We start from the raw sequence: 12145 nt of genomic DNA, 5'->3' as shown, positions 1-12145 counted from the left end.
AGCAATTAGTATTTTTAAGAAATCTAGCATATGGCGAGATCGTTGTTTACACAGCGCTTACAAGCCAAACCAAATGTGTCAAGTTTTTCCAAAGCTTTTTAAAAAGAATTCTTCCTTCTCCTTCCTATGGCTGTTTCAGAATTTGGGCATCTGTAACGTCATCAGCGGTTTTCAATTTGAGTTTTTGTAATTCATTTTTAATACTTTCTTTTGCGACTGGGTTTGAAAAATTTGTGCGAGCTAAATAGGTGGATATAGAAAATAAATTATTATTTTCCAGGAATGAAAATTTTGAAAAAAATTCTGTTTACAAAGTCGTGGCTGCCAGCCGAATCGGATTCTGATATTGTTATTTTTTTTTAAAGCACCCTGTTTTTTATAAGGATTTGAATCTCAGAAAGTTACGTAATTCTTATCTTATTGAAGGTCAGGCTTATCGTGTTTTTTATTATTTGAGCATCGATTCTCTTTATAGCCAGACGTTGATCATTTCTGCTGGAAATCCCTGTTGAAGGAGCTTACTCTTTGACTTTAAATAGCACAGAAGGGACAGTTTTACCACAGAAGTTTTTAGCCAAGGATTCAATGTATATCCGTATGAAAAAAATATTGACCGACAGGTAAACAAAATTACTGTTTTTAAAATTTTTGCTAAAAATAAATTCCCCAAAGAGCCCCATTTGAAATTATTGAAACGAATATATGTAACATGAAAAGCAAGTCACGAAAATTTGATTAAGAATTACAGTGCACACTTTATTCTTTTCTGTCTAGTAGTTTTTTTAAGATTGGTCCGAAAAATCATAATAAAGAAAGAAACCAATGCAGGTATTTAAAGCGCAAAAAAAAAATTTGTTAAAAAGACTGTGTTCTCTTTGACGCGCGTCAAAGGTTAAGTAGAAGTTGGAACCTGTATGACTGCCCATTAATAGCGCGGTTATATACATAGCTTAAGAAATAATATGTTTAAAGAAATTTTTATCAAAGTTAATAAATATGACATTTGGCTTGTTTGGTTACACAAATACTCCCAAAAATATTGGCTACAATTTATCACTTTGTTTGCCATATATACGTTTTATCGGTGCACTTGCACAATATTCGCATTCGCAAAAGCTCCGCATTGATATTGCGAATGCGAATGTTAAGATTAATGCGGAAGTTCCGCGGTTGCGAATGCGAATGGGAATATTCGCAGCAACCCTGATACGTACCAAAATAAGTTTTCCAATGAACAGAATAAACTGTTTTTTTATTTGGAAAAAATAAGTTCTTGAAACACGTGTTGATGTATGCAAATCGTGTTTATACGGAAATTCAACACGGTTCAGAGGGTCTTAACTGGCATTTCACGCCAGTTGACACGCAAAAAAGTCTTGATGCATGTTATGTATGCGTTTATACGTCCGTATAAAAATGAACCGATTTTAGATAACACGAATTTATCCAACAATAAAGTATATGGGCCGCTGTGGTGTTGGGGTTAGCAGTGCGCGCTACCATTCCGCTGGGCCCGGATTCAAGCCCGGTTGAACCCCACATCAAAAAAAAAACATAAAAAATAAAACAAAAAAGCTTTGTGTGGCATTTTCAAGACGCACACTACAAATCGGAGGAAAGTCTCGGCCAAACACTAACATATTGTGTAAGCGGCAATCTATTATTATATGAGGCGTGTTTATTTTTACAAGCATATATGTATGTACGGTTGATGTGTAAAAAACAAACTAGCATCGACAATTTCCATTTCCAAAAACAAGTAATTCTTTTATCGACAACTCCCCTGGGGGGTTCCCCATACAATCATTTCAAAAAATCACCATTTTTGGCCTTTACATGAAAAAATCAGCTAAATGGCTATGTTTTTTCTTTATTTTTATTTATTTATTTATAATAATATTTATTATTTATTTATAATAATATCTATTTTTTAAGAAATTTATTTAGTCAGAACATATGTAAATGAAAAAATTAATTTAGGTGAGTTATAGAAAAGAAACTAAAAAAAATTATTGTTTGAAAAATATATTTTTTACTTTCAAGTCTGGGCAATTTCGCACGGCTCTCTAATGTCGTCGCCATAACAGCCTCTACATTTTCCGGTATAACCCGTTTGGAAACGCTAGCTAGCAATTGAACATGTCGTTCCGTTCCTTGTATGTGTGATGGAATTTTTGGATCATTAAACGGTGGATCATCTTGATTTAAATATTCTTTCAATGTATCGTACGGAATGCTTCGCGTGAATGGTGGTTCAAATACGATATTTATATCATTCAAATTGATCATTTCCGTATAACTTGTGCAATTAAAGTTTATATCTGGTTTTTTATAAACTCTAAGTTCCATTGGCTCGTCAACATCGGTTCGATAGCGTAGAATTTTCTTGATGGCACAGTCGCGCTTTTCTTTGCTATCATCAAACAACATTGATAACAAGATATTTTCCGAATGCGCATAATATGAATTATCTTTAATTACTTGATTGACAATTTTGCGTAAACGAGGTTCTAGAAATCGTGACCAACCAATGAACTTGAAAAATAATGCACTGCCGTACACGACAGAGCTGTAATACTTGATATTGAAGTACATTGGCACATAACATTTAATTATAAATTCAACCAGAATTCTTAAATTTGCATCTGGATTTTCCGTTGTCACATATAATCGCAATAATCTAGCGGCCTTGGTGAGCCACCGAGAATGTACAATTTTCCCTGGTTTGATGTTAGCCAGATCCACCGGAACCACGCCGCTAGAAATTGCATGGGCCATGTCGTATAAGTACTTCGAATCGGTGGAAAATTCAATTTTTTCTGGAGCAGGGGGCATATTTTGCAACTCAATTTTCTGGAAGCCGTCCACCACCTGAAAATATATAATAATAAAATAATTAAAAATGGTTGACAATTATAATAAATGAGTGATAGCAATAACTTACCGGAAGAGTTTCACAAGTTTCGATTTGACGGCTCAGTTTTCCGGTTGCCGATCTTGGTCCAGTGCTGGTTGATTTATCCAAAGCTTCAAACAAATGCCGAAACGGAAGTTCGTTGAAGTGTAGAAGGCAAACGAACCAATGCAATGGTCTTTTTAACAGCAATTCGAATCGTCGTATAATTCCACCGTGTGGGCCAGTGTTTGTTGGCTCACCGTCAGTGCATATTCCAATTAATGCATCCAGTGATATATTTTTATCGTTGAAAAAACCATTTAATTTGGTTGTTTTGTATTCAGCGGTTTCATGTTCCAGTCTTACGTAACCAATCAATTCAGAATTGGGTTCTCTCAAAATAACAAGATGAGGTTCTTTTACCATCCTAGTATGATACTTCTCATCAATTTTATCTATCGTTAAAGTATCATCTTTTCTGCCATCGAATGAAAACGCTAACAAATTGGTATCATCTAACCGTTTGCGAAGCACTTCTTGTCTGCATTTCTCTTTTTCTCTGCGAACTTTCGATTTATCCATGATGAGAGGTTTCCCATGCTTATCTTTAATTTTAAAATCTTGCAAAAGAGCGGTTCCCAATGCTGATGCTAATCTGTCACATACCAAGGCAAAGTTAAGACAATCGTATCTCTCTGTGTATTGTGAACTTGTGCTTCTATCCATATCTTCTTGAACCGGTGGCGGTGCGTATGTTGAATCATCGGGATCTTGGTATGTTGGCATTGATGACATAGACGTTGCTCCTTGCTCTTCAGTTTCCATCACAAATGCATCCATTGTTAGTCTTCTCTGATTATGTTGATCGTGCATGAACTCTTTGAGGCGTTCGGGAACCCAGCCGCATGCACATGGAGCTGCCTTCAAATCGCATTTACATGTTCCAATGTAAAAAATTGTTTCCAGAGATTTTACATACTCTGTAAATTGTTGGGTGTTGTTTCTTCTCTTGATTTGCTCTTGATACTTGTCAAGCAATTTATTCAATTTATTAAATACACTTTTTTCAGCATTATTTCCATACCAAGTTTTTCCCAAATTCCAATCAACTTATCTTGTACTTGAATAGTGAATGATTTATGGGAAAACTTTTTTTGTTCTGTTTTAGCACGTTCGCTTAAGTAAAAATAATATCTCAAGATATCCAGATGGGTTGGTAAATTAAGATCAGTTAAATCAGTAGACACACCAAAAACAGTAACATCATGCTTGGGTATATGACTCATTGGGTTTTCGATAGTTGTTGATGTAGTTGCTTCATCTTGCGGTGTAGAGGATGGTGGATTCATTGTAAACTTTTTGATTTGGAATGGTCACTTCACTTATTATTTTTTTTGAAATAATTTTTTATCTGAAATTAGCACTTCACACTTTGAGTTCTTCACAACGACTTAATGCATTCACAAAAACTGTTGCGTTATATATGGTCTACGAGACGAGGTAATAAGAATGAAATGGTAATTTCAATTCTACCTGCTGTGTCTTGTGGTGGCTTAAAAAAACAACACAAGCAATTTTACGATCTGCAATTGTGTCACAGTGATACCTTCATTGTTTAAAAGGGTTGCGGTGCATTCCAGTGATACCTTAATTGTTAAAATGGTTGCAAAAAACGCGCATTTCTTAAGAAGGTGCCTTAAAATACCCACAAAAAGGGTTGTAAAAACAACCTTCATTTCTTAAGTAGGTGCTATAAAAAAACTACACAAGTAAGTTTACGACATGCAGCTGTGTCTTAAAAAACGCACACAAGCAATTTTCCGATTTGCAATTGTGTCACAGTGATACCTTCATTTTTTAAAACGGTTGAATAAAAAACCCACACAACTATGTTTACGACATGCAAATGCATCACAGTGATGCCTTGGTTTTAAAAGGGTTGTAAAAACGCTAATTTCTAATAATTTTTTTTAATTTCTTTTCTATTACTAAGTTAAATTAATTTTTTCATTTACATATGTTCTGACTAAATAAATTTCTAAAGAGAAAAATAAACTCCAAAAAGAAAAAACATAGGCATTTCGCTGATTTTTTCATGTAAAGTGCAAAACCGGCGATTTTTTGAAATGTTTGTATGGTGAACCCCCAGGGGGGTTCCAGGGGGTGTGCCACTGGCATCGGTGGGTCGGGCCTCCAAAGTTAGTGGGGGTCGGTCATACATTTGGACTCGATTGGAGCACTCTAAATGGGTCAAAGTGGGATTTTTCAAAATTTGCCCCTACCCAAAAGTTCGACCCAAATTGGGGGACATCAGAATTCGTTTTAGAGGTATGGTTCCTTCGGCAAAGTTTCTTATTTTGATCCCTAGAATATGATTTTCACAGAGCAATGGGCGATTTTTTTGCCTCCCCACAAATCGACCCGGCCTAATACATATATATGTATGCAGTTCATATTAAAAAAAATGTGTCCAAAAAATTACAAATAAAGTTAAACTGTTTGGTTCACGGCACTACAAACCAACCACGATTTTATTAACTTAAGTCAATATAAAATTTGTGCTTAGCACCTTAAACTAACCTCATTTTCATAAAAGTACTATATTATTATTACTATTTGTTCAAAACTAAAATGGTTAAAAGGAAAAAACTAGATCTTTATGTACATATTTTTATTAAAAATTTTGTTTAACAGCTAAACTAGTATTTATCTTTAGTATTTTAAACAAAAGTTATTGTTTAATTATCTTTACTATGTATCATTTAACATTTGATGGCAAAGTATGAAAATGTCGTTCATCTCAAACCATTCATCAACACCAACAGTCAATAAATCATTGACTGGTTTGATGTTTAAGTCGATATACGTAAATATGTTTGTTTTCACATTTCTAACATTTATTTTATTAGTTATCAGTTTTATAATTAGTTATGTATTTACTTCATCTACACCCTATTCGTTACATACTTGGTCTCTCGCTTGAATATATGTAGCTTTGGTTTCACCCATTTAAATTTTTACATACATATGTATTACGTATTCCCGAGCTTATTATCTGTTAATATTTTAAATTAATTCTTTTAATTATTTCATCAGATATTGTTCCTATTACTCCGTGCGACAGTAAATTTTACACACAAAAAAATGAATTTATTCGCAAAACTATGGGTAAATTATAGTAAAACTGCGTACTTAGTTTATTTCTCTAACGTCCGGATTTTATTAAAAGGACTTTGAAATTAAAAAAATTGGTTTATTTCAAAAAATGTTTAATTATTTAATTCAGTGCAATGTAGGATAACAATAAAGGTATCAAATAAAAGAAAAAACTATGTAGAATTATAACAGATTACATTTTTTGGAGCATAAGGACGAACGGGTATGGAAAACGTCCTTTAAAAATTTTGTCCTTAAATATCCTGGAAAATTTGGATTTTTTTTTAATTATTGTTTGAGGACTAATATGCGTACAACCTCATCATCGAATTTCGTCCTGCAAACTTTATTAACTTAAAGAGATACAAGTTTTTAAAAGCGCTTTTTCAATACCTATTCCTCCTTGTAAACCAAAAAACGTTATTGCTTTTAAATTCTACAGAATTGTTATTCTGCATTGCACTGATTTTTTTAATTAATTTTTTGAACTAAGCATATCTTTAAAATTTCAAAGTCCTTTGAAAAAATCTTGACGTCAGTGTGAAAAACTAAAAACCATATATGTAATACTCCTATATTGGCAGTAAGAGCTAGTACCGTCCGAAAACACTACAGTACAGATATATCAATAAACACGTAATAAAGAAAAGGAACACATGCGTTTATAAATAAACATGTAGACGACACATTTACAAAACCGGCACTCAAGTACACAATACATTGACAAAAACAGTACTAGACTGTCTCGCTTTGATTTCGGAATGCTTACACATTGAGATGTTAGCTTACTATCAATATAGAAGTATTACATATATGCTAAAAACGCAGTTTTACTTTCCTTGGCCCATAGTTTTGTATGTATATTGTTTGTTTCGTGTGTTTTAAAATTGTTTTGTTTTTATCGCACGGTGTTATCTTGCAATTTATATCATCGTGATAAGTTTTATTATAATAATAAATAGTATTATTGTTTGTCTTACAAATGTCTTTGATCAGTGTGGTATTGCGTTCTGTATATAAAGAATACCCAGCCAGCTTCGCATAGTTGCATCGTTTTTTACATAAGTGGAAATTTAGGTCTGCAATAGAAGATCACATATAATTGTGAGATAAATTAGTGATATTTAAGCTATAGATATAGATGTATAGGTAATAATGTTAAGACGATCTATATACATATAAGCTAACATATTGCATATATTTAAGCCTACAGTGTAACCAATTTTGGTGTAATTACTAATTCTGCATATTTATTTACAGAAAAATTAACGGCCAATACTAAGAATCCGAAGGCGGAAATTGATTTTTTGAACCATTCAAAAATAATTTGCAAAAAACCGTTTCGTTCAGGTTTGTTAGTATTAAATTAACATTAATAAATGCACTAAATTAAGTATACATCATACTCCTACCCTGTCGGATAAACAATACAAACAACAAAAAAGAAGGCACTAAATGAACGTACATTGGTATCTAGTCGTTCATTATAGTTTACTTTAATTGAATAATACTCGCGAAACTTAATGACTTAACCTAACCTAAGCCTTAATCAGCGGAATTATACTTTCGGAGTTGCCGGAGAAGAGGGACCCCACCAGTGTTGCCACACCCGAAAATAAAATTAAAAAAAAATCTTTCAAAAAGTTTAACAAATCCCGTTAAAATTAAGCAATTTATTTAACGGATCTTAATAAAACGAAAATGCTTGGAGTTACTGTTTGTTCTTCCTGAGCTTGATAAATTGGTTATAAAAATAAAAAGTAAGCAGGTAAGTAAGTAAAGGCTCTCTAAGGCCGAGATTTGTCGTCAAAAATAAGGATTTAATAGTCTAAGAGTTGCTTAATTTGAAAACTATGTATGTATTACACATTCTTTCAGGCTTTCAACATATACTGCTAAAGTTAACTGCCGTTTCTCTAGTTTTTGGAATGCATGCAAAAAACCAGTTTGATATCATGTTAATCATAATGTGCGTGATCTTGTCACGCAAATGAAGGGACCTAAAGTTCTAAGTCGCCACCGAACGGAAAATGGTTTTTATGAGGAGCGATTTCATGATAGAAGTACACTCGGAGGTTAGAAAATGCGACGACCGCAGATCGGGAATTGCGTAGAGCAACATTTACTGGAACTTTATATGGGATCTGGATTTCAGTCTTCCCAAAATAAATTTGAAAAATTGATTCAAATAGTAACTCTTCCGACTATGAATTTTTGAGGAAAATTATCCTTTTTGACTATTTTAATAAACAAATTTAGCAAAACGAAGAAAAGTTTAACATTTTAACAGGCAGGAAAAATTTAATCAATTTTGCTTAAATTTAAGTAAAACGGTAACGCTGGCCCCACCCATTTTGGGTAAATTTTCGCCGGGCAAAGTTACCAGTTCAATTGATTTAGTCTAAGAGGTGCAGTTTTCTAACAGCCTATAAGCAAACTGAAAGTTTATTACTTAAGCTTAAATTAGTGATGACATAACCATAACCATATAAAACAGCTGTTTCAACTAGAGGGCTGCATGAATGCATTCAAAACGGCTTTTGAATTATTCATATACAAAACGAATGACTGATTTTGGTTTCAAATTTTTTTGAATTTGAGTGAATAGCTGTTCTGATATTTGTGTCGACATCACAATATTCAAACAAAGTGAAAATAAATTGAATTGAAATAAATGACAATTTTGTGTATGAATATCCAAAAATATTTTTTCTATGCACATATGTACAAACATACAATGTATGTATGTATGTATTGCTGCGCTCCTATTACATACGAAAAAACTTGTTTGTAGAAAAAAACTTTTACCGAACTGAGTTTGAATGATTTGAATGTTTTCCATTCATTCATTCACATTCTTCCATTTGAAGGTAGAAAATATAAAACAAAGGCTGCGTTTCTTTATACATTCCGGATAATCCAATTTCACAGCCGGAATAAACAGAATGCGTTTGAAATATACGTCAAAATATCATCAGGAACGTTCTAAAGAATAAATAAACAAAAAAGTTTATTCCAAACGTTCAGAATGAATAAAGAAATGCAGCCAACATGTATATTCATAACTTACAAAATTCCAAACGCTGAGTGTTTTGTATGTGAAGTAAAATATTCAAATCTACTGTACTCTGTTTGTCTAGAAGTTTGAATGAATTCACGCAGCCCTCTAGTTTCAACCAGCCTTATGGCCAACACTCTATTCGAAAAGTGGTGCCACACCATAACGCCATAGCCATAACCATAGCCATAGAGACCAATTGAATTGAGTTTTACGCCATAACCATATCAGCTGATATCTGAGAAGTGCGTGTTGCCAGACGTTAAAAAAAAAATATTGTTCACAGACAACGTTTTTGGCATAAGTGTAGCTAATATGAACCATTTAGCTATCCAAAAACTTAAAATGTGGCTCGATATAATTTCTCACGCTGATTTCAACTGTACCAAAATTATTTGGCTCAAAAATATAAAAAAGATATAGAAGACTAAATTAATTTTTTTTGATTTCTTTAAATATTAACATCTTATGAACTACATAACCGATAAAGAAAAGGTGTCAAAATAAAGACAATTAATTTATCTTTCAGCTGATGTTAATAATTTATAATCTTTTTTTTATAGTTTTAATCCAAAAATACTAAAAGCCATATATGTAATACTCCTATGTTGGCAGTAGGAGCTAGTACCGTCCGAAAACACTACAGTACAGATATATCAGACTGTCTCGCTTTGATTTCGGAATGCTTACACATTGAGAAGTTAGCTTACTGCCAATATAGAAGTATTACATATATGCTAAAAACAAAAATAAATTTCGTAGTTTTTCATAAAATAACCTTTTTTAACAAAATTTCATTATTAATGCAAAAGAAGATTATATTATTAAAAAAGTACAAGTTATTACCTTTAATTTGATAGACATATTTTATTATTTTCTGCTGGTGAGTTTTAAGAATTTAGTGTTAATTTGGTGATAGTGAAAGAAGTTCTGTGCAAGTATCCTGCGATATTACACATTCTCCGCGTTTTGTTTCGCGTCTGGCAACACCGACATTGTTGAGTACGAAAGATCAGCTACTTATGGTTATGATACCTATAATCGATGATAGTTAATGTGGTTACGGTTATGGCAATGGTTATGGCTATGGCGTTATGGTACACCCAGAAAAAGGTTTAGTTATAATAACCAAGATTTGGTTATAGTGATCAAGTGGCATAGTTGGATATGGCGAAATAAATATATAGTTCACGAAAGTCTGCAATTTACTTAAGACTTCTAGTTGGGACAAATGTATATTTGTTAATAATTACAAAACGACTACCTTGATTGGACAATATTGTTAGTTGAATAAAATCATTGTTGAGCAAATATAAACAATGCTTTGGTTGATACAAGTTTTNCAAAAAGCACTATTTCCTTAAAACGTCAGTCGGTTTGTTTACATGTCATTTGTACACCACTTATTTGGCTGAAATATCACTAACTAATTATTAAAATCTATACATATTCAAATATTTCGTTGTTTACTTGCATTTTTGTACAAAAATAAGATTCTTTGCTTACACCGCTTTATGTTTTTGTTTACGTATGCAAATCAGCTGATCGTTTGACACTTTTCATGAACTTACAGGAAAAAGAACTCCGGACTAAGTCCTGTAACTTCTGACTAGGAACAGTTGCTCAGTTACTCTCTCAAAAGTGTTCCCACTTACAGGTTTTATGTCAATAGGAACGACTTCCTGTAAGTTCTGACTAAATCCTGTAAACTTGACTGCTATTGGAACAGACTAACTAATTTAACCTTAAGACCGCTATGTATATAGAGCAGTGGTCGACATGCCATAGCTCACTGAGCGCTCTCTGAGCACATGTGCGTTTCACACGTATACGAAGAGCGGAAGCTGAGCAGCAGGGATGAAAAATGGAAGTTTCAGTTTGTACCTAATATCATAAAATAAATGTACCTAAATGACACAGATTGTACCTAAAAAAAGTTACATCATTCATTTGTAGTTTTTTTTTTATAAATTTTACTTAAAACATGTATACAAAAGGTCGATATAATTTAAACATGATTAGGTTTTTTTTTTACCTTAGCATAATTTTGACTACTGTAAAATATGCGGCAAGTCTAGAGAAAATAATCAATTTGCCGTAAGTAACTTCGACAGCATTTTAAATATATTTGCAGAAATCAAAAAGCTAATATGGGTCTAGTAGCTATAGTTCTCATCTAAAGAAAATATGAAATTTGAAGACAGCCTAGACACTGGACTGTATGGGCGAATAACAACAAAATTTATCGACATATTTTGACACAACTTTCTTTCTTTAGCCCTACCTTTATCGATGATATTATGGGCCAAAAACTTACAAATAGCCGCTTTAGCAGCGCATGTACACGCCTGAAGGCCTATTCTGATCTAAATCAAACAAACTACGATTTTTTAGTCCCATTTGACAATTTGTTTTCACTCATTTGACCGCAAATGCCATTGAATTTGACTTATAGCCCAGTTATGCATACTTAGCTTTGCATGAGAGTTGTCACATAAGAATCTGTTAAACGGGCTTTGCGTGTAAGCGGTTACCCAACGCATTAGCACTTAATATGTAGAATTCTGTTGGGTACCTCACGAAAAATGTCAGCTTTTTGAGGTACTTAGGCGGGCTGGGTACTTAACTTACTGATGTAGTTTCATCTTCTTGTTAACTTTCATAAATACTTGAATAACAACATTTAATGAAGTATACATAGTTTAAAACCAAAATCATAGCATTATTTTAACACATAAACAAGTAAAGAAAAACTTGATTTTAAAAAATATTTAGTGCAATGGTATGTCACTTTTACAAGAATTAAATTGTTTAAAAAGTCAAAGTTGGACATACCATTTTTTACCAAATTCAAAATGATATTGTTTGCCACTTACTTACACTAAATGCAATGTAAAATGTTTAAGATAATACATAATATGACTTTTTTTATTTCTTTCTTTTTGACCTTTTTTCTTTAGAATCGTTTATAAATCAAAATGAATGCGAAGCTTCTCCCGTGCCTACAAGTGAATATATTAGCACGGTAAAGGCAA

General features: G+C 32.8%; 2 protein-coding genes across 4 annotated transcripts in view; both read right to left on the bottom strand.

Moving 5' to 3' along the window:
• Positions 1 to 1727: 1727 nt before the first annotated feature.
• On the bottom strand, positions 1728 to 4245 carry LOC108374482 (uncharacterized). The gene is made up of 4 exons (XM_017630456.1): positions 4146 to 4245; positions 2945 to 3813; positions 2037 to 2871; positions 1728 to 1783 (listed from the first exon to the last, which is right to left on the bottom strand). Exons 1-4 carry the CDS (start codon positions 4243 to 4245, stop codon positions 1728 to 1730), a joined length of 1860 nt encoding a protein of 619 aa, XP_017485945.1.
• Positions 4246 to 6930: 2685 nt separating this feature from the next.
• The window catches only part of dpr7 (defective proboscis extension response 7), a 145496-nt gene continuing 140281 nt past the window's right edge, over positions 6931 to 12145 (bottom strand). For 2 of the 3 annotated variants that reach the window (XM_017630503.1, XM_017630515.1), the window contains one exon: positions 7019 to 7131. In XM_017630503.1, coding sequence (XP_017485992.1) covers positions 7110 to 7131 — 22 coding nt within the window. In that variant the 3' untranslated portion in view covers positions 7019 to 7109. Of the gene's footprint in view, positions 7132 to 12145 lie in introns of all 3 variants that reach the window. The other variant, XR_001849057.1, reaches the window with a different exon arrangement.

Source organism: Rhagoletis zephyria, unplaced genomic scaffold (genome assembly GCF_001687245.7).
Source record: "Rhagoletis zephyria isolate East Lansing unplaced genomic scaffold, Rhagoletis_zephyria_1.1 Rzeph_scaffold_00089, whole genome shotgun sequence".
NCBI lineage: Eukaryota > Metazoa > Arthropoda > Insecta > Diptera > Tephritidae > Rhagoletis > Rhagoletis zephyria.
Note: the sequence above shows the minus strand (reverse complement) of the source record. Positions and strands in the feature narration are given on the sequence as shown.